General features: G+C 47.4%; 1 protein-coding gene across 3 annotated transcripts in view; it reads right to left on the bottom strand.

Moving 5' to 3' along the window:
* The window catches only part of PCDH10 (protocadherin 10), a 143,927-nt gene extending 131,267 nt beyond the window's left edge, over window positions 1–12,660 (bottom strand). For all 3 annotated transcript variants that reach the window (XM_033939188.1, XM_033939196.1, XM_033939178.1), the window contains exons 1-3: window positions 9,281–12,660; window positions 6,923–6,981; window positions 6,252–6,358 (exon numbers count right to left, since the gene is read on the bottom strand). In XM_033939188.1, the coding sequence (XP_033795079.1) occupies window positions 6,252–6,358; window positions 6,923–6,981; window positions 9,281–11,920 (2,806 nt within the window). In that variant the 5' untranslated portion in view covers window positions 11,921–12,660. The remainder of the gene's footprint in view (window positions 1–6,251; window positions 6,359–6,922; window positions 6,982–9,280) is intronic.
* Window positions 12,661–23,313: the final 10,653 nt, after the last annotated feature.

Here is a 23,313-nt window from a genome sequence, read left to right as displayed (position 1 = left end):
ATATTCAATTTAGCGGCCTGAAATGAGGTGGTGGAGACAGAGACTGTGTTTGATTTCAAGAAAGCCTGGGATAGGCACGTGGTGATTTCTTAAGAGAGAGGAAGAGATAATGGCTACTGCGGGTGGGCAGACTGGACGGGCCATTTGGCCTTTATCTGCCGTCATATTTCTACGTTTATATTCTTAAGAGAAAAACACCATGCAGGAAGCTTGTTTTGTAATAGTTTAAGGAAACTTACCCTCTCTTTTCCTAAGGTGCGCCAATCGAATCGGCACGCGCATGCTAAACGCGAACGCTTTCATAAACTAACATGCATGCGTTAGCATACGTTAAATCGATTAGTGCACCTTAGTAAAAGAGGGCTTTGAATATTCCTTGTTGAAAAGGACATTTAAGCTTTGTTTTTTGGTCCAAAGGTGGTGGAACATATCAGAAGAAACATCTGTACAACTTTCCAGTAGAATAATGTCAAATTAGCGCTTTATTACCACGTCATTTCAGACTTCAAATGTGCCAACTTATTCGGTACAGAAGATAAAAAGCGAGCGGGCGAGTAAATACGCCATTGGCATTCCGGACCGGGATTTTAAAACATTAGCTAGTATTATGTAAACAGAACCAAAGGCTTCAGTAAAGAGGGTTTATTTATCAATTTGCTTTGCAAAACTTGGATTCATTTGTGGGCAGCTGGTTTTGGGGGTGGACTAAGGAGAACTGGATTACCAATGAATTTTAAACAGATTCTGAAAAGAAAGAAATAAAAGTCTGATAAATGGCATAAGCAAAGAGTACCGTATTTTCACGCATATAACGCGCGCGTTATACACGATTTTACAAACCGTGCATAACCGTGCGTGTTATACGTGTGAGCGCGTTTTACTTTTTTTTTTTTAAATCCGATCCGGCATCCCCCTGCGAACTGGCATCCTCCCCCCCCCGCTCGCGTCACCCCCCCTCCCCCACGATCCTACATCCCCCCCAGCACCGCAAAACATCTCTTACCTGATTGGGCATCGGCACCAGCACCAATGCACAGGATGTGCCAGTGCCCGAAGATCCTCCCTCGTTGGGTTGGGCTGGGCGGTGCGGGAGAGATCCTCCTTCTTCCTGCGCCGGGCTGGACTAGGCTTTGAGCATTTGCGCATGCTCAAAGCCTTCTGGTCTCGCTCTCTCCGAGATTATCTTGGAGAGAGCGAGACCAGAAGGCTTTGAGCATGCGCAAATGCTCAAAGCCTAGTCCAGCCCGGCGCAGGAAGAAGGAGGATCTCTCCCACACCGCCCAGCCCAGCCCAGCCCAACGAGGGAGGATCTTCAGGCACTGGCACTAGCACATCCTGTGCATTGGTGCTGGTGCCGGTGCCCAATCGGGTAAGAGATGTTTTGCGGTGCTGGGGGGATGTAGGATCGTGGGGGTGATGCGAGCGGGGGGGGGGAAAGATGCCGGTTCGTAGGGGGGATGCCGGATCGGATTGAAAAAAAAAAGTTGTAAAACGCGGGTAAGCGAGCGGGGGGGGGGGAGGATGCCGGTTCGGAGTAGGCGGGAGGAGGTTTTAGCATGCGCGGTATACGCGTGTACGCGCTATATTAAATTTTTTTTACATAAATTTGTGTTCCCCGCGCGCTATACCCGTGTGCGCGTTTTACACGGGTGCGCGGTATATGGGTGAAAATACGGTAGTTTTGAGCGAGGATATAAGTGAGTCAAGCTACAGAAGCAAAGCAACCTACAGCATTTCCACTATACACCACGGGCTCTTTTTTACAAAGGTAATGTAAAGGTGCGGTAGGGCCCTAACGCGCTAGCCGCTACCGCCTCCTTTCAAGCAGGCGGTAGTTTTTCGGCTAGCACGCGCTAATCCGGTGCGTGCGCTACAAACGCTAGCCCCGTGAAAAGGAGCCCCGTGAAAATGTAGTGCATTAAAGAGGGGGAGGAGAAACCCCTCTTTACCCTGTAGTAAATCTTGCCGATGTAGAACACCAGATTCATCTGCTGTGATATAACATTAGCTGAGCTGATGTCGCCGGCTGGTAATATTTATTAGATGATGGTGTGGGTAAAATGGAAAGGGGAGGGGGCAGAGGGTGAGGGGAATATACGAGGTGTTGTCAAGGGTCTGTAGAATAAGGATTGACAAGTTTATAAGAAGTCATTTCAAGCTGGACTTCAGTCTTGACTGTTTGTTTTTTATTTTTTCACTTTCTTTTTTTAGTTTATGATATTTTATTTTTAAATCTCATTCATTGTTTTGCCACTTGGTTTGTTTCCTACTTTATTATTTAAATTTCCCAAGAATTCTATAGTTTCAACGGTTCTCCCTCCTGCTTCTATTTCCTATCTCCCCTCTTTTTTCAACCTTTCAAAGTCCTTTAGACCACTGTAGTCTTATTAGAATGTTTATTTTCTTATTTTTTTCTCATCTATCTCTATTTTACTTTTTCATTACTCTACTAATTGTCATTTTTCTAGGTACTTTAGTTAGATTGTGAGCCTTCGGGACAGTAAGGGAATTTCTAAGTACCTATTTTACTTATATTTTACTTATAATTTTAATGCACCCTTATTGTCTGTTTTTTTCTGTAAACCGCTTAGAATCCTAACGGAGTTTCGCGGTATATAAGAAATAAATTACATTACATTACATAAGAGGAGATAAGAAAGGGTTAATAGACAGAGCTTGTAAGAAAGAGAAATGATTAGGGAGGTTTCTAAGGTGATGGGGTGGAGCAGTCACGTGATTGGTTGGATGTTGTGGCAGTCTGGAGTGAATTCCGTGAGGAAAGGGGAACAGTAGAGTGGTCTCTTCAGGAAAAGATTATCCCTCCCTCCCTCCCCTTTGTGCCGGTGTTATGTTTTGTGTCAGTGTTGTGGGGTGGGGTGGGGGGTGTACATGTTATATGTCGACTTGGGTGGGGTTGGGGGAGTTTATGGGGTTGGGGGGAGGTGGTCGCAGCTTTGGGTGGGGCGGAAAATGGGGTTTGGCCCAGTTGGATCTGGGAGATGAGCAGTTAATAAATAAATAAATGTAACACTCGCAGGCGATACCGCTGCGAGGGGAAGCATGGTCTTGCGTCACCGTGGATCATGTTTGGGGGGGAGGGGAAGCATGGCCTTGCGTCACCGTGGGTCATGTTTGGGGGGGAGGGGAAGCATGACCTTGCATCACTGTGGGTCATGTTTGAGGGGAGGGGAAGCATGACCTTGCGTCACCGTGGGTCATGTTTGGGGGGAGGGGAAGCATGACCTTGCGTCACCGTGGGTCATGTTTGGGGGGAGGGGAAGCATGACCTTGCGTCACCGTGGGTCATGTTTGGGGGGAGGGGAAGCATGACCTTGCGTCACCGTGGGTCATGTTTGGGGGGAGGGGAAGCATGACCTTGCGTCACCGTGGGTCATGTTTGGGGGGAGGGGAAGCATGACCTTGCGTCACCGTGGGTCATGTTTGGGGGAATGTTATAAGTTTAAAGACTTAACGGGAGCTAGTTTCAACACCGAATAGCTCCCTGGGGGTGTGTGAAATATGCAATGGGGGTTTGTTGGTTTTTGGACACGGATTGTATTGTAAGTGGAGATAATATTCAGATAGATAATAAAGCTGCAGCCAAATATTTATTCCAGTAAAATTGAGTTGTGTGATTATTGATTGATGGTGATTAGCTTTCAGTTGCAGGTGACGGGAATGCGAATGCCAATGTTATGTCTTTCTAGATTATATTTTCCCCATCTGCAGCCTCCTAGGTTCAGAGTCTAACCACAAATTCCCCAAAGTTCTAAAATACTTATTTCAGCATCTTGGACTCTTTTACGGCATCGCTGAATAAACCCGTTTCACAAACAAGCCTTCCTGCAAAAACTGTTTTAATATTAGCCACCTTTGAAAAAAATATTTAATAAATTAGTTCTTGAATTGGAAGCTTCATGGATCATAACAGCTAGAAACCAGAGGTGAGCAAGCCTGAGAGGCGGGAGGGGGGAAAGGAGGAGGCCAAAAGTTCCGCCCTAGCCTCAGCCAGGATCCTGTGGCACGATGTCTCCCCCCCTCCTACCTTCTCCGGTCGCTGTAATTTCAAATCTTCAGGCAGCCGCCCTGCGCCCTGGAAGTCTTCATTCTGCAGCGACGTTGTGCAGCGGCTGCGCGCAGATTTTAAATGACAGCGGCTGGGAGGAAGTGGGTAGGGGAGCAGAGCCATAACCGACTCTTCTGACCACCAATTTTTTTTTGGGGGGGAGGCCTGGCCCCTGCGGCCTCCCCTGTTCCAACGCTTATGCATAAAAAAGAATGACATGTCAATACCGGATGGGATGATTTTGCAGGTTACAGTATACTAGAGCTTAAAAGATCCGAATGTTACACTGAGAGCACATTAAAGCTCACTTGTCTTCATGTTCTCAATGACAATTATATGGCTGCCCACTTTAATCTGTATTTAAACAATGCTACAAATGTAAATAATCTTCTAGAAGCTAGCAGAAACATATTATTCACCATTTTCCAAGCTCTGCATCATCTATGCATTTCAGTTGCTGGGCTTACATGCAAATTACCTATCCTTACATCACTACAGCAAAGTCTGAGCAGCTCCTGGAAATGTTATTTTTAACCTTCCCAGATTCATTATGACGATTTATTACGCCAAGGGCCTAATCTGACTGCACTTACGGTTAAATATTTTAGAGAAGACCATGTTTAAGGCAAAAAGAAAGCTTTTCGACTCCTTCGGCAAATGTGAAACAGGAAATGCAACGAACAGGCCAAACAAGTCTAACTGCGGAGTTTATGAAGGCAAAAAATAAACCAGCACTACGTACTGGCCAAACTTTAATGTCCAAATGGAGACTTCTAGTCTATCCTAGATATAAAAGAGGTGCTCGATTCATTGTACCTTCAAGTCCCACAAGGACCTCCAGAGACTCTTGGCTCCTTCTGCACTCTCATTAGGACCGCATATTAATGACTTGCAGCATTCTGAAGGAGACCTCAAGAATAAGCATTTCTTCTATTCAATGAGATTTCCCTACCCAAGGGCACACAATACAGCAGACAAGCAAGAGCCTGAAGCCTGCACGATCTTGAGAAAGTCCACAGCCTCTTCCAATGGCAATTAACTGACTGACAAAAAGGATGAAAGGACTCCACAGGAGTTCATGTCTGTAGGAAGTCTTTCGTTTTCCAAAAGTCTCAAATATCTTGCCTTAAAAACCTTATTTAAACACTAAATCGTTCTTAATGTCATTTAAACGCAAGTACTGTATGCAGATTAAAAGATGAGAACCCTGTCATACTCCATAAAATACATCCGTGCATACACCAGAAAAAAAAATAATTGCCATTAAATGATTTATCTTGGGCTTTTTTTTTGTTTATTATAAGAGCAGAACACAAATTTTGATTTTTCTGCACCTGACGTGTGTATATGACCAAATCCACGCAATTTCTTCTCACAAGAAGACCACAAATTAGGCATGCATAAATAACAACTGGTTAAAGAAACACACTCCATAAATCCCATTTCTACTTAAAACTCTGGGGAAAAAAAGAGCAACATAATTTTTGCACTGTTCCCACTTACACTGTAAAAGCTTTTCAATATAAGAAAATTTGATGCCTGCTACCAAAAAAGTATAAACTTCTAAAACAGACATGGGCAACTCCGGTCCTCGAGGGCCGGAATCCAATCGGGTTTTCAGGATTTCCCCAATGAATATGCATGAGATCTATTTGCATGCACTGCTTTCAATGCATATTCATTGGGAAAATCCTGAAAACCCAACTGGATTGCAGCCCTCAAGGAGGGACTTTGAGATCCCTGATCAAGAGGGTTAGTATCCTCACTTTTTTCCTCTAGAGCAGGGGTGGGCAACTCCGGTCCTCGAGGGCCGGAATCCCATCGGGTTTTCAGGATTTCCCCAATGAATATGCATGAGATCTATTTGCATGCACTGCTTTCAATGGGGAAATCCTGAAAACCCAATGGGATTCTGGACCTCGAGGACCAGAGTTGCTCATGTCTGTTTTAAAACCAAGGACACACACAGATACAACTTCATACCTAATCACATTTTAACATATTCTAAATGTTTTTTCTGATGTAAACAATTTGTAACCACCTTCTATATATAACAAACGAGCATGTGGAAAGTTAGCATCCACAGTGCAGAAGTTAGGATGTACCCTGAAAACGCTAATACCTATCCTTCTCTGGTATAATTACTGAAAGGGTTAGCCTCTGAATCCCCTTTTAACAGGCTTACCGGAGGATTGACCTCGATTTGTGGCGTCGTGATCACTGTCTCCTTGCTCGCTGTCTCCGTGACCACTGTCCTTAGAGCTTACTATGTCTGCTTCCTGGAATGCAGAACTAGAAACAATCAAAATAAAATCTGAATATTAGAATGAACCTTACATATATATATATATATTTTAAACAAATATCCCCAAACTTCATGAAACGATGCTCCTGCCATCTAATGGCCAACAAGGGTGTTGCATCCGCAGCAATTGTGTTTCGCTGCAGAGGGCTTTTCCTCTCAACAGAAATGCAGCTTATATTTGCAGGCATTAAGAAACCAGATAAAAACACCAGCACTGCCTTTCTGCCACTTGTTATAACTATGTTCTACCTGCTTTAATTGAAAAAGAAAATATGCTTATGTCAAGAGGTAGCAAAGGATGCATGTAAGTATTTGACAGTATTTATTTGAATACAAAATCTAAATAAAACCGGGATTTATACCTGTCACCCAAGATAAGACTAACACCATGCATCTGGGGCTTTGAAACACCAACTCAGTTTAATGTTTCAGACTGCAAAAATAAAAAATATCCTCTCTTACTACTGAGTTATATTTCATGGATTTGGACTCTACCATGGACGGCTTCTCAAAATATATTTCTTAGAGAAAATGGACTTAAGTGTCCATACCTGTTTACTCGTCGTGGTCTGTCCACTAGGTAACTGAGCTCAGCCCGCTGGTGTTTATTCTAGAATAAAGGAGAACATAATTGGTCTTCAGATATTATCATATCCAAACCCTCATCATAATGTAACAAGCAAGGTGTCTGCAGAGATATTAGGGATGCATAATTCTCATTTAGATGAGAAAACCAGTGTCACTTGTTAAACCTACAAGCAAAGGAGACGACACCGAAAACAAGGTGCCAGCTTCACCAATGGAAGCAGAATAGGAAACAGTTTCCCATAATGAACACAATTTCTACGCATTACACCTTTAGTGAGTAAAATGAAATGCCAATGCAGGCCAAAAACTTTGGAAACCTTTGAATAAATAATAGAACTGGCCAATAACTCATTCTAGTCGGAGGGAGGAGGGTTGGTTTATGCCTTTCCTACAAGATTACAAAAAAAAAACAACAACCAAAAACCCCCCCAAACATTACAGTTGTAAAAGCCTTCAATTAATTGTACTGATTTAGTGGAAAGAAACACCTTTTTTCAGAAAGACTGAATGAGGCGCCTTTCTGCACAAACATCTAACAGGAAAAAGAGCAAACAGAAGTGCCACAAATGACAGCAGGAACCTAATGTACAAGTCTGAAATGTGTTTGCGGTTGGTTTGATTTCAGTATAAATGGACTGCCCGGATGCAGTCAATAAAGGGACTGGCACATTATCAATTAACTTTCCCAGTAGTGTAGAAGACTTCAAACCTTATTGTGTCTCCCCGTATCTAAATCCTCGGGGTGGGGGGGGGAGGAGGGCAGATGCTGGAGGGTGGAGGAGAGAGACAAAAATACCTTATCTTTCAGGGATTTTAATTTTGCATGGCAGCCTCGATTGCTCCCTTTTTACGTATGCAATTTATTTACTGTCTGGATAAACCTAGCAAAGAATCCCGACGAAAGGCAATAAATCTCAGAAATGGTTAAAAGAAACAGCAAATGGTAAACATGTTACTTGGTACAGCTTTGTACTGTGCCAGACAAGCTTCATTCAAATTCATATTATGTGGGCACTTGGTTGCAGCAAGGTTTTGGTTTTTTTTTTGGTTTTTTTGGGGGTGGGGGGTGGAGGGAGTCCACTGTACAATTGCTACCTCTCTAGCCAACCCTGAAATGACCTTAGTCTGCTAAAATGCAAAATAAACCAGGTTTCTACTTTCAAATGCTGCATGTGTATTAAATGGTTACAAAATGCAAAGGAACACAAAATTCCTTCAAAGGAAAAGCCTAAAAATGACAGAGAACTGCAGTGCTGGGACAGTGAAATTAATGCACGGACAGGACAGAAAAGGCAACAGGAGAATGGAGTCTGAGAACATGGGACACACAAAAAAAATATTTTAAAAAAACCCATAGGGAAGAGGGATTAATAGATAGCGTTAAATCAAAGGTTAACAGGGTTTAAAACATCAAAGTTTTCCAGAATAGAAATAAGGCCATACAAATCCGTGAAAAGGAAAAAAAAAAATTAAAAGTATAAATAGAATACCATGGAAGCGATGAGACAAGGTACCTTCGAACATACAGAGTATTTCACAGAATAGATTATTATAATCCTTATGAAATCAAGTGCTACAGAAAATGCTCAACTACTAATCATAAAATGCTCATTTGTGAATGGAGGGAGGACTTGTTATGGAGATCAGAGAAACAGGGTTTAAAAAAAAAATGAAACTGACTGAAAGGGAGCAGGAAAGGGGGTGGATGGGCTTCAGGACTAGAGATATGGTTCCATTTCTAAGCACAAGCTACCCAAGTCCTGGAGAAAACAGAATTGTTTATAACTGGAGTCCCAGATCCTTTTTGCAAGTCATATCAGAACGAATGTGGGTCACATGGGCTCGTATGATTTCTTTCAAGGTAGGACTCAAGATGTTGGAGCATCAGAAACTACTACCAAGCCAAGATTACATATACAAGTCAGTAATTGTGAAATCTCTACACAGCTGACGAGCGTTTAAGAAAGTAAAATGGCATGCAAAAAATATCATGCAAAAAAAAAGAAAAACAAGAGATTATGTGATCAGGATTTTAAGACCCTTATTCATCCTAATGAAGATGGGCTGGAATGGGCGAACACAGCACACAAAAAAAGGTTATTAGTTGGATATTATAACTATTAAAAAAAAGCTAACTCTTTAGATGGAAGTGGGTTGCAGGATGGGAAGTGTAATAGGCGAGATCACATTTTTGTGACAATAGATCACAACCCAAAGAGAACATCAGAAAACATTTTTAGCGAGATCCTTGGATGGTGGTTAAAAAGAGGGGAAAATAGAAGGGTGTGTGTGTGTGGGGGGGGAGAACAGTCGCTCCTTACCTCTCCAGAGAGAATGCTGCCATTGGAGATGATGTCAGGCTGCTGGTCTGCGTACCCCGTCACGACGGCTCCGCAGGGGCTGTGCTCGGCGTCCGTGCTGCGAGCCGGGCTGCAGGGCTTCAGGAACATCAGATCCGTTTTCGCGGACTCGGGCGTCAAGCACACTTGATAGCAGTAGTTCTGGTTGTGATGGTGGGAGTTGGAGCCGGGCCCGGAGCCGCAGGAAGGCTCCTCTCCGGGCAGCGGGGCTCCGGGCGGGCAGGGGCCGTTGCCCCCGCCGCCGCTCTGCACCAGCATGATGTCAGATTTGCTCAGCTTCTTCTTGCGTGCCCGGGCATGGCGGGGACAGCAGCTGCCGCAAGGACAACAGAGGCAGCAGTCGCCGGCCAGGCAGCTGTAAATGTTCAGTTTTTTCTCCTTCTGGCAGCGGACCGCCAAAACTATCATGGCTAGCAGGAAGACAAAGGAAACCGAGCCCAGGGCAATGATGAGGATAAGAGTGAGGTCCAGGGCTGCGTCCCCAGCACGGCTGGGCCGCTGTTCGGCTGCAGAACCCCCAACGCCGGCGCCTCCCGCACCGCCACCTCCTCCGCCAGCTCCCTGTCGCTCCCCTACAGCGCCCTCCACCACCTGGACTTGCAGCGTCGCACTAGAGGAGAGCGGCGGTTGTCCGTTGTCACGCACCTCTACCAGCAGCTCATAGGGCCTTTGCCGCTGCGGCTGGCGCAAGTCCCCACGCTTCTCTGGCACGCGTCGCGCTGTGCGTAGTTCCCCCGAGCGCCAGTCCAAGCGGAAAAGACCTCCCTCGTTTCCATGTGCCAGGCGGTATGTGAGCCGAGCATTGTCCCCCGAGTCTGCGTCCACAGCTGCCACGCGCGTCACTAGGTAGCCCGGCTCAGCGGCGCGTGGCAGAGGTTGGCGAACGATGGACCCGTTACGGCCCTGGGGCGGAGAGACAATAGCAGGCGCGTTGTCATTCTGGTCCACTACCAGCACACGGACAGTGGCATTTCCGGCCAGCGGTGGCGTGCCCGCATCACGTGCCTCCACAGCAAAGGCAAAGTCCTTGAGCTGCTCATAGTCAAAGGAGCGCAGCGCATAGAGGTAGCCATTTTCCGCGTTGATGGACACATAGGTGAAGACAGACATACCCTGGATGTCACACTCCAATATGGAGTATGTCAAGGCTGCGTTGGAACCCGCGTCCGCGTCGGTCGCGCTCACCGCGTAGATGTAGGCGCCTGGCACGTTGTTTTCCGTCACGTAGACGTCGTAGGCTGGCTGGGAGAATCTAGGCGAATTGTCGTTGACATCAGCTACTCGCACCTGGATGGCCCGCGTGGAGCTGAGTGGCGGCGAGCCCCCATCACGCGCCACCACCGTCAGCGAGTAGGCGTCACGCATCTCGCGGTCCAGCACGCCATCCGTCACCAGCGTGTAGTAGTTCTTAAAGGAGGGCTTGAGGCGGAAGGGCAGGTCGGGCGCACCGAGCAGCTCACACTCCACATGGCCATTCTCATCTGAGTCGCGGTCGGCCACGCTGAAGAGGGCCACAACGGTACCGGGCGGCGCGGCCTCGCTGACCTCCTCCGTGACGGTACTGAAGGTGATCTCGGGAACATTGTCGTTGGCGTCGAGCAGCTGCACTAGAACCTTGCAGTGCGCGGGTACGGCGTTGGGGCCCAGGTCCTTGGCCTGCACGTACACCTGGTGCACGGAGCTCTCCTCAAAGTCCAGCCGACCAGCCACCTCCAGCCGCCCCGTGCGCGGCTCCAGCCGAAAAAGTTCACGCACCCGCGGCGCCAGGTGGCTGCCGAACGAGTAGGCCACTTCGCCGCTGGGGCCCTCGTCCGGGTCAGTGGCGTTGAGCTGCAGCACCAGAGTGCCGGGCGGCGCGGTCTCGGGCAGCGCCACACTGTAGACAGGCTGCGCAAAGGTGGGCACGTTGTCATTGGAGTCCAGCACGCGCACGGACAGCAACGCGGTGCCAGTGCGCGGGGGCTGCCCGCCGTCAACCGCTGTCAGCACGTACCGATGCAGCGCCTGGCGCTCGCGGTCGAGGGGCCGCTGCAGCACGAGCTCAGCCACCCGGGCCACACCTCCTTCGTCCCCCTCGCTCACGCCCTGCGTCTGCACATCCAGCGCGAAGTAGTCATTGGGCGTCAGCTCGTAGGTGCGCAGTGCGTTGGCACCCACGTCCGGGTCCGAGGCGCTCTCGAGCGGGAAGCGCGTGCCGGGCGTGGCGCTCTCCGAGATCTCCACAGCCACGTCGGCGTGCGGGAAGCTGGGGGGGTTGTCGTTGACGTCCAGCAGCTCGACCTCGACGCGGAAGAGCTCGAGCGGGTTCTCCAGCAGCACCTCCACGTGCAGCAGGCAGGAGGCGAGCTGGCGGCAGATCTGCTCGCGGTCCATGCGCTCCGCCACCAGCAGCAGCCCGTTCTCGGCGTTGAGCTGCAGGTAGGGCGAGCCGGGCGCCGGGCGGAAGCGCCGCTCGGAAAGTTTGGTCAGGTCCAAGCCCAGCTCCTCGGCGACATTCGCCACCACCGTGCCCGGCTCCTGCTCCTCTGGCACCTTGTACTGCAGCTGCGAGAGCACCCCGCATGCCAGGCGCGTGCAGACCAGCAGAACGAGTGGCAGCATGTTCCCCCCGAAAAAGAAATCGGCAAGAATTTTCTGAAAAGGGCGATTTCTTAAAAAGTGCACTTAAGATTTCCTTACTTTCCCCTGCTGCGCGCACAGGCAGCTAAAGGACGCAGGAGCAGGCGGTCCCCCTTTCATCTCTGCAATTTTGGCCATCACCATTGGGCATGCAATCCGTGTCTAGTTAGTTGCAATTTTGAAACCTTTTGGGTTTTTTCCCCCTTCAAAATCATATAGACGCATATAATATTCCGCTGGTTCCGGTGCTCCGCAAACGGTAAAGAAAACCAATAGAAGGAGAAAAAGAAAAGGAAAAAAAAAAGAAAAACCAAACCACACAGAAAAATCCCCAGCAATTTCAGCAAGGTTGAATATGGCAAGAGACTGTCCCCGGCTCCGCTTCCAGGTCGGGGCAGGTGCTGGACCGGCCGGGCAAGCCTAGGCTGGATTCGAGATGCATCGCTTGCAAACTTCAGCTTTTGCTCTTTTTTTCCCCCCCTTGATTTTCTCTCTTTTTTTAAAAATAAGCGCTCCCAGTTCTCCTGTCTTCTCCTCTCCGTTGCACTGGAGCTCTGGGTATCATGTCTTTAGCAATCCTCTCTCTCTCAGAAACAGATCCTATTTTCAGATTTGCAAATGTATTCTTCTTTTTTTAAAAAAAAATTTGGGGTTGGGGGGGGGGAAAGAAGGGGTGTGTAAGCTGGAGGACGCGCTCTCCCCGCTCCGATGCTCCTGCGACCACCGCCGGACACTTTCTGAGCGGCGAGCGCGCGGCTCCTCCGCTTTTGTGCGGCGCCCGTCTCCGGCCGACCAATGGGGCGCCGGCCCCGCCCTCCCTGGGGGCGGGCGCGCCGCGCGCTTCGGGGCTGGCAGCGCGTCACGGAAAGGGAGGCGGGAAGGAGGGGCGCGCGCGGCCCCCAGGGAGGAGAGAGCGAGAGCGTCACCCCGGCCGCTGCTCTCCCAGGGCGCTCGCGGGGATTTCTCCAGCCACAAAAGCCGGCGTCCCCCGCCTTAAGGGAGCGAAGGCGAGCGGAAAAAAAAAAAAACAACAAGAGGAAATAATAAGCGTCAGAGCCCCGGCAGCGAAGGGAAATCCCGGGATCTTAAAAGCACGACCTGGAGATTGGGGGCGATCACTTTTTGGGGGATCCCAGAGTGGGGGAGGGGCAGCTTTTGCCCCTTGCCTTTTTCAAAATGCCAGCTGAAAATCGCGATCGCCGCTGCCTCCACCTGCGCCGCGCAACGTTTCTCGAGCGTCAAAGGGGAGGAGGCGGGGAGGGCACGCCAAACTGAATGAAGGAGAAGAGTGCCCATGCACCAGCTCGCCTTGGCTCTGGAAGACCTTAAGAAAGGGCTACTAACCTGCATGAAGATGGGGGAGGGGAGGGGAGGGGGGGGCGGTTAGCAGACCTAAAGGAATGAAAGATGCATGGGAGGCTCGTGCATTGCCCATCAAACTTCATTTTCATGGGTACTGCGGAGCTGATCTGCGATCGTAAGAAAAGGGAAACGTCTAAGTGCCCTTTTAAGTCGCCTCTTAAAGCAAAGCGTTTGGCACAGCTGGTGTTGCAGGATGTCTTCAGATCTTTCATCACCAGCTATGCGTTAAAAGCAAAATGTCATTTTTAATTCAGCAGGTAGGATTGGAGAATTTTATTCAGCTGTAGCGTCTGACTATCCATTTCTGTGTTAGATTTTTGGGTGCTTGGTGGGGTTTTTTGTTTCAAAACCTGGAAAATCTCGTTCATGTCTCTCCTTTTCCCCATTAAAAAAAAAAAAAATTAGTAATAATACAGACTGCAGTCAGAATGGAAGAGCTAAAAATGTTTTTGAAAAAACCCCCAGGAGCAAAAGATGGCTCTTTCCCGGCTGCAGTGGAGTGAGCAAAGCCAGGTCTGGGACTGCAACAGCCTCAATGACTTTCCCGTCACGTCCTTGCCTGGCAAGGAAGCGCCACTTTATAAAAGAACATGTGGATCAATAAAAAGCAGATTATGGCCTATCTGAATATTAATGCGGCGGCCGCTTGATCGACATAGAAATATATATTTTCTTGGTATGTGCCCACGCACCCTTGGAAGAGACAGCTTGCAACTGTTGGGAAAAGTGCAGCCCGTTGTATTAGGCTTGTGAGCATGCATTGCACTAAAAAAAAAGCAAATAACTTTGCTCGGAAAAGAAATAGCGTAAAACTAGTATATTCATTATGAGGGCTAGATGGATCGCTAAAGTGACACAAGCTTGGCTTTGGAGTAAGTGGGGGGGGGGGGGAGGGGGTGAAGCCATTTGCCGGATACCGGTAGCCCTTAAGGTCAAAATAAAGCGCAACTGTACTAAATTTCTGATTGCAGAGGGGTCATGGATTTGCTCTGGTCCCCCATCTCGATTTGTGATGGGAGGAGGGGGGGGGGCGGGGAACAGCCGCTCTCGGCTCGGTTTCCTGGAGCGGGGATTTAGGGTGTTTGCAATTGTTGGTCCCAAGCGCCCTCTAGCGTTCGAAGAGGTGGCTACTTTCTTGGGAAGCTTCTTCATTTTCCTCGATGTTGGCTTTCCTGCTGTCTGCTTCCAGGATTTACCCCCCCCCCCCCCCGATGAAACTCTTCTTCATTTCTTTCCTACCGATCTCGGCGTGTGGCGTTACATTGAGCTCCTTGTTCGTTCAGAACGACCCGGGGAAGCCGCGAGACGTTCCAGTAGACTGCAAAGAGACAGCCGGGATACGTTTGCAGTCTATTTCTCTGAAAAGGAGCTCGATTTAGCTATTCGATTACGTTCCACTCTTCCTGCAGCTCCATTGTGGGGTTTTTGTTTTTTTAAATCCTGTGCTTTGGCAAGATGATTCTAGAAATACTTTTGCTGGGGTCGCTGTGATGCAGTGACGGCTGCTTTCAAATGCCCTGGGTGGCTGTTTTCCCGGAGCTATAATTACATCTGAAGCAGGGGAGAGCTATGGTAGATGGATCGTCCCCAGCAGCTAGCTCAGGCTAGGAGAGACTCTTGCCAGAGCTCCGACTTCTCTAGTTTATCATTGAACCTACGTCTGTTTTACCTCTAAGTGGGCTATAGATGCCCCCCCCCCCAAAAAAAAAAAAACAAAAAAAAAAAAAACCACCCAATCTATTCTTTTATCTTGGAACACTTGATTGGAATTATACATGCTTTCTAGATTTAAAAGAACATAAGAACTGCCATACTGGGACAGACCATCAAACCCAGTATCCTGTTTCCAATAGTGACCCAGCAACATTCCAGAGCTGAGATTTTGATGTCATAATGCCTCATTCCACCAATGCCTAAGAGCCAACCTCTGTGATGTCACAGTGCCTTGATTGTCCTATACTTGGCTCACATAAGAACTGGGAAAGACTGAAGGTCCATCAAGTCCAGAATCCTGTTTCCAACAGTGGCCAACCCAGGTCCCAAGTACCTGGCAGAAACCCAAAGAGTAGCAACGTTCTGGAGCTGGAATTGTGATGTCATGATACCTCATTCCACCAATGCCTAAGAGCTGACCTCATCAGTGATGTCACAATGGCTTGATTGGCCTATACTTGGCTCACATAAGAACTGGGACAGACTGAAGGTCCATCAAGTCCAGAATCCTGTTTCCAACAGTGGCCAACCCAGGTCCCAAGTACCTGGCAGAAACCCAAAGAGTAGCAATGTTCCGGAGCTGGAATTGTGATGTCATGATGCCTCATTCCACCAATGCCTAAGAGCTGACCTCATCAGTGATGTCACAATGGCTTGATTGGCCTATACTTGGCTCACATAAGAACTGGGACTGACTGAAGGTCCATCAAGCCCAGTATCCTGTTTCCAACAGTGGCCAACCCAGGTCCCAAGTACCTGGCAGAAACCCAAAGAGTAGCAACATTCCGGAGCTGGAATTGTGATGTCATGATGCCTCATTCCACCAATGCCTAAGAGCTGACCTCATCAGTGATATCACAGTGCCTTGATTGTCCTATACTTGGCTCACATAAGAACTGGGACTGACTGAAGGTCCATCAAGCCCAGTATCCTGTTTCCAACAGTGGCCAACCCAGGTCCCAAGGACCTGGCAGAAACCCAAAGAGTAGCAACATTCCAGAGCTGAGATTGTGATGTCATAATGCCTCATTCCACCAATGCCTAAGAGCCAACCTCAGTGATGTCACAGTGCCTTGATTGTCCTATACTTGGCTCACATAAGAACTAGGACAGACTGAAGGTCCATCAAGTCCAGAATCCTGTTTCCAACAGTGGCCAACCCAGGTCCCAAGTACCTGGCAGAAACCCAAAGAGTAGCAACATTCCGGAGCTGGAATTGTGATGTCATGATGCCTCATTCCACCAATGCCTAAGAGCTGACCTCATCAGTGATGTCACAATGGCTTGATTGGCCTATACTTGGCTCACATAAGAACTGGGACTGACTGAAGGTCCATCAAGCCCAGTATCCTGTTTCCAACAGTGGCCAACCCAGGTCCCAAATACCTAGCTAGATCCCAAGTAGTGAAACAGATTTTATGCTGCTTCTCCTATGTGATAGAGTGGATATAAGGGCTGTTTTAGATGGTGTGTGATGCTTTAATACATGTTGCATAACCAGTAGTTCCTTTTTGCCTTTCTGTCTCTATTGCTTTAGCAGTTGAATTTAATAAAGGTTCATCTTCCACCTTTGCAATTTGCCTCTTAGTTTTGCCTTTTCTGCAGAATGTGTCCGATTTAGATTCCTCCCTTTTTTTCAGCACAGCCTCATCCTGGAATGATTTGCTTAATGTGTTATGCTTTTGTCTTTTTTTTCCCCCCCTAAACCCTGCAGTATTTGCATTCATTCCCTTCAAAGCCAATGAATCCGCTGCCCTCCCATCCTTTTTGGAGGGGTGGGGGGGGGAGTCCTTTTGTTAACTCCCATCTAGATAAATGAACGCTTGCAGTGGTCCAAACATGACTTGCAAGGAATCTGTTTCTAAATCCGCTTATTACCGCAGCCTGCTCAGAGCTTTGAGAGGGGTGATTTTTCATGTATCGGAAGACAAATATTGTCCGGCCGTGACAATAAGCAGTGTCCAGTAAACCGCACATTATCCCAGGCAGGCAGCTACGGAGGGCGGTGATAACGAAAGCCGGCTAGCCTCGCAGAACGAACCTTAATTAGGTTATTTGTGATTGAGAAATCCGATTGTTTAATAGGAGCAGTGTCATGCATTGGGGTTTTGTTTTTTTTTTTATAGATCTTTATTGAATTTCCCAAACATTGGCAGTGCATTACAGATAATATAACATTAAAAGTTTGAATAAAATGCACCTTAACATACAATTAAAAAAGAAATAATCATTTTCCCCCTCTTTCTCTTATTATAACGTGTTAACTCATATTAATTATTACCAATATTATACTCATATAGTTTAATTCCTCAAAATATCCCACCCTCCCCTCCCCCCACCCTGGATGTGTAAGGAGATCTACAAAAGAAACCCAATCAATGGGCTCCATATTTTATTAAACGCATTACTAAAACCTAAGCATTCTGCGTTTATTCTTTCATACTTATATGTATTACACACACTCGCCCACCAGAATGAGTAATTAAGTCTGTTAATGCCATCCGTAAAGTGTCCTGAAGGACAGCAAATGCTCCATTCTTAAGTTTCCAAGACTCAAGGGCACAGAACAACGCTATGGGAGATATATCTCTATGTGGACTTTCTGGTAGAAAACAGAAGTAAACGCTGCCTGTCTTGTTAGCCATATACCAAACGAGGTGCTGTTTCTGTTGTCAAGTAGGGGCAGCATTTTGTTACGTCTCTAAACAGTGAATTAAAAGCACCAATGACTTTTAGCAGTCCCCACTAATGTGAAATGACAAATTGCACTTAGGTAATACAAGAAGAAGAAGATGATTTATGGATTTTAGGAGGGTCTGAGCTAAGGAACGCAAAATGAATTATATACGTCCTAATATGCACTCTATCATTTTGTAAATAACCCTCCCGCTCTCTCGATGCTGCACACTTTTATTTGTAGGAGTATTGATCAGAAAGAGGCCGACCGCCGCCGTGAACATGGGCACTGATCTGCGCTCCGTGCCCAGAGCCAGGCGTTTTATAGGGGATCGGGATTGCAAAGTCTCGCTTGCCTGAAGCATGTCGGCTGTTTCTGGGCACTTATCTCTTCAGGCTGTAATTACCGCTTCAAATGAAGCGGAATTTCTTTTAACAGTTGTGTTGTGCTGTACTAAAGCCCCTGTAAATAAATTATGTGAAACCTTTGTCCGTCCGCTTCTCAGCATGGGGAAATATTTCTTGATATTTTTATTATCTATATTCCGCGTAAGAACTAAGCGGATCACAATCTGTATATAAAGTATTGAAGACGCAATGAACTTGCCTGTCCCCTTTTTACTGAGATGCGCTAACCGATTTGCGCACGCTAAACGCCAACGCGTCCATAAACTAACATGCACCCGTTAGCATTTGGCGCATGCTAAATTGATTAGCACGCGCTAATTGGTTAGCACACCTTAGTAAAAGAGGGCCTAAAGTGCCTATGAAAGAAAGAATATGAAATATATAATATATGTATAAGAATATATAATACTAGTCTTTAAGCCCGTTACATTAACGGGTGCTAGAATATATGTCTGTCTGTCTTTCTTTCTTTCTGTCTCTCTCTCTCTCCCACTGTCTCTCTCTCCTTGGCTCCCTTTTTCTGTCTGTCTCCCTCCCTCCTGCTGTCTGTCTGTCATTCTTTGCCTCCATTTCCCTGTGCAGCAGCATTTCCACCCCACTTCCCTGTGGAACAGCAACAGCATTTCCCTCTCCCCCCCCCCCCCCCGACTTCCCTGTGCAGCAGCAGCGGTATTTGCCTTCCCCTCCAGGTCCCTGTGCAGCAGTTGCAGCATTTTCCCCACCCCTTCTCTTCTCTTACCGCGATCTGGCCTGCTCCGTTCGGCCCCTCCCCCACATTGTGTCCTGCTGCGATCTGGCTGCTCCGTTCGGCTCCTCTCCCTTCCCTTCCCTTCCCTTCCCGTGGTCTAGCCTGCTCCATGCCCCCCCCTTCCCTTATAGCATTCCCCACAGGCAGGCAGGCCCAGCTTCTTCCTTGCGGCTCGAGTCCTCTTCTTTGTCGGCCCCCTCTTCCCTTCATGTCTGTCTGTCTGGGTATTTTTTTTCTTTGTCTCTCTCTCCTTGCATGCTGCCTGTCTGCCATTTTTTCTGTCTGTGAATCTCCCTGTGCCTCCTTCCTATGTCCTTAGTGCCCCTTCCTATGTCCATAGTATCCCTTTCTATGTCCTTAGTGCCTCCTTCCTCCCCCCCCCCTCTGATGCCAGCCTGCCTTCCATTGAAAACCCCCCACCCCCTCCGTTGCCTCCCATCCCCCTTCCATTGAAACCCCCCCATGCCAGCCTGCCTGCCTCCCATCCTCCTGAGCAACATATTTCCATGGAACCCCCCCCCCCGATGCCATTCTGCATGCCTGCCTTCCATTGAACCCCCAACCCCCCCTCCAATGCCAGCCTGCTTGCCTCCCATCCCCCTTCCACCGAAACCCCCCCCCCCATGCCAGTCTGCCTGCCTGCCTCCCATCCCCCTGAGTAGCATGTTTCCATGGAACCCCCCCATGCCATCCTGCCTGTCTGCCTTCCATTGAACCCCCCCACCCCTCCTCCGATGCCAGCCTGCCTGCCTCCCATTCCCCTTCCACTGAAACCTCCCCCCCCCACCCCGATCATCAGGGACATCATCAGGGACGCGGCAGAGGAAATTAGGCCATTAGAAGACCCGAAGCAGCGTTTAGTGTGCCTGGGACGCTGCTGCTCCTGCCGGGTTTGTCAGCCTTGTAGCGGTGGGAGGGTCAACGGGGGTTTCTGTTGTGCCGGGTAGGAGCGGGGGGGGGGGGGGTGAGTCGCGGCGTGTTAGTGTTTAGCCAGGTGTGGCTGGTGACAGGAGCCACCGCTGCGTCTTTCAACTAAAAAATACAATAGGGCAAGGAACAGGTCAGACCGAAAAAACAGAACCCTAAGCCACGCATGCGCACTGCTACCTGCGGGTCGCTACAGCTCACGGAAAACGGACGCACGCAGAGGAAGTGCGCATGCGCGGCTTAGCGTTTTATTATATTAGATATAAGAGAATAAAAACAATGGGGTCCTTTTACTAAGGCGCGCTAACTGATTTAGCGCGCGCTAAATGCTGACATGAGCATAGAATATATTTAGCGCACGCTAAATCGGTTAGCGCGCCTTAGCACAAAATAAAATAAAAAAGCAGACAAGGCGAGAAATTACACATAACTAGCACAAAAATCAAAACTGATTGAAATAAAATTGAACTGAAGTCCGGTCCGGTAGGGGCACCATTCCGTGCAGGCTGTTGAATCACCGAACTGATGCAGGAGGCAGCTCCAGGCCGAGACCACCAGGCAAAGTCACACGCCACTGCCATCGGCTGCAGACCAGATCAAGGGCCCAAGAACAGCCATCTCTCCACTGCTATCAACACAAATCGTCCTCCATGATTACATGAAATGGCTTTGGACGATTAGTTTTTATTACACCCGTCACCCTTGGTGTTTCTTCCTTCAATTGCCAATGTGTTGGGGGGGAGTTAATTTAAAAATAGTGGTAGAAGATGTGGGCATAAGCAGTTATAAGCAGAGCTAATATTGTTCCAAATATAGTGGTACCTTGGTTTATGAGCATAATTCGTTCCAGAAGCATGCTCGTAATCCAAAGTATTTGTATATCAAAGCAACTTTCCCCATAGGCCATAATGGCAACGCTGACAATTCGTTCCAGAACCCAAAAGGTGCCAAGGAACTAGGAGGAAGTGGCGAGGGGTAGCCCAGGGGTGTGTACCTGTCGGGTGCCGGGTGCTGCAGCACCACCTCAAGGAAACACCTCCTCCGTCCACCAGCCGCTGGAGAACCCCTGAGCCCACAAAGTGCCGCTTCAGCGGGGAGGGGGGGGATACCTCTTCCGTCCGCCGGCCAGCCTTCCGCACCATGTTGGAGAGCCTCTGAGCCCACGCAGCCGAGCGACGTTTCCCCAGCACGTTGCGTAGGATCACGCACACGTCAATGATTGACGTGCGTGATCGTACGCAACGTGCAGGTGGGACGGCGTTCGGCTGCGTGGGCTCAGAGGCTCTCCAACATGGTGCCTAAGGCTGGCCAGTGGACGGAAGAGGCATCCTCCTGAAGTGACGTTGCCTGCAGCTGTAAGTGCTCGTTTATCGGGGCAGTGTTCACTCGCAAACCGCGTTACTCGCAGACCGAGATTCCACTGTACAGTAAAACCTTGGATTGCAAGTGTTTTGCAAGACAAGCAAAAAAAACATTTGATTAAATTTTAACTTGATATATAAGCAATGTTTTGCAATACGAGTACATACAGTATACATGCGTCACGTCATCACAACTGAGCCAATGGTTCTTCTCTCTCTGACACTGCGGGAGTGTAGTGACTGTTCTAAACGAGTGAGGTCTTGCAATACGAGTACATACAGTATTTTGTATTAAAGTTTTTGGATTGTGGATCGAATCGTTTGAGTTTCCCTTATTTCCTATGGGGAAATTTCCTTTGATATATGAGTGCTTTGGATTACGAGCAAGCTTCCGGAACAAATTATGCTCGCAAACCGAGGTTTTACTGTACTTTTTTTTTTTATTCAGAACAGAAACCATGTTTCCAAGTTTCCAAGCTTATTATAAAATTTGATTTATTGCCCCAGCCCCTGAACCGTGGTACTTCAGAGGGAAGATCACGGCAGGAGAGATGTACACGCGTCACGTCATCACAACTGAGCCGATGGTTCTCTCTCTGACGCTGCGGGAGTGTAGTGACTGCTTAAGTGAGCGCGCTCTTGTGATACGAGTACGTATAGGATTTTGCACTAAAGTTTTGGGGTTGTGGAACGAATCGTCTGAGTTTCCATTATTTCCTATAGGGAAATTCGCTCTGATGTACGAGTGCTTTGGATTCCAAGCATGCTTCGGAAACGAATTATGCTCGCAAACCAAGGTTTTACTGTATTTCTTAGATTTTTTAAGGGCTAAATATAAGATTTTTTAAGGGCTAAATTTAAATTTCTGCTACTTTTTACCTAACCTATTGTCTTATCCTTCAATATCTCTTTTCTATATCAATTGTAGTTCTTCCCTACTATCCCATTGTTGCGCAGTCTGTATGTCTTTGACTTTTATTTATTACCCCTGTTTTTATACGTTCTTACGCATTTTATTATTTGTTTTTATGTAATTTTATATTGTTAATCGCTTAGAAACCAGAATAAGCTGCCTAAAAAATATTTTAATAAACTTGAAACTTGTTGTTTAAGAGTTCTGGTTAACAGAGTCAACTGTATTATTTTGTAGCACTTAAAATGTATTTATTTTAGTACTAGCTGATGCCCCGGCGTTGCACGGGTATTTAATTATAGCAATAACACTGTAAATGGATTCAAATAAAGATACTTTATAGTGGTGAATGAAATTATTTTTTTACAGCTTTATAAAAAGTACAATATTCAAATTATAATGTGAAATATTTGACAAAATGAATACAATACAACTAACACAAAACTTGATTACAAACAACAATTTTAGTTTCACCTCCAGGAGCAGGAACATATAAATTCTTGGGTGAACCCACCCTTGATCAAGCAACATAGAGTTGTCCATGGGGAAAACAGGGGGATCTTAAATCCACTCCACAGTATGTAATAGTCTGTCCCTGTGATTTGTTGATTGTGATAGAGAATGCAAGTCTCACTGGAATTTGCAATCTCTTAAACTGAAAAGGAAGATCTGTTGGAATAAGTGGTATCCACGGGATAAATATGGTTTCACCTTGTCCCTTTCCGGTTAAGATAGTCGCTTCAATTACATTGGCCAGTAACCTCTTTACACAAAGCCTTGTGCCATTGCAAAGTTTTGGTGGGTCAAGGATGCTAAGTAAAATAACTGGAGATCCCACAGCTTTTTACATTTTTTCCATTAACTTGAATGGGTGAAATCAGATTTTCTGTTTGTAGCTCCGCCCATGTGTGCAGGTGGGCCGCGAGACCCCCAGAACATATCACCCCAGGTAGTGAGGGATCTGCATACCAAGTTTCGTTCAAATCGGTCAAGCCGTTTTTGCGTGATCGCGGCACATACACACATACATACCTCCGATTTTATATATATAGATTAATATACCACTTATAGCCTAAGTGGTTTACAATCAGGTAAAGCATTTCCCCCTATCTGTCCCAGTGGGCTCACACTCTTATCTAATGTGCCTGGTGCGATGGGGGATTAAGTGACTTGCCCCGGGGTTACAAGGAGCAGAGTGGGATTTGAACCCACACCCTCAGGGTGCTGAGGCTTTAGCTCTAACCACTGGGCCACAACCTATCATCCT

Source organism: Geotrypetes seraphini, chromosome 1 (assembly GCF_902459505.1).
Source record: "Geotrypetes seraphini chromosome 1, aGeoSer1.1, whole genome shotgun sequence".
Lineage (NCBI taxonomy): Eukaryota > Metazoa > Chordata > Amphibia > Gymnophiona > Dermophiidae > Geotrypetes > Geotrypetes seraphini.
The sequence above is the reverse complement of the archived record's forward strand: the minus strand, read 5'-3'. Positions and strand labels throughout refer to the sequence as shown.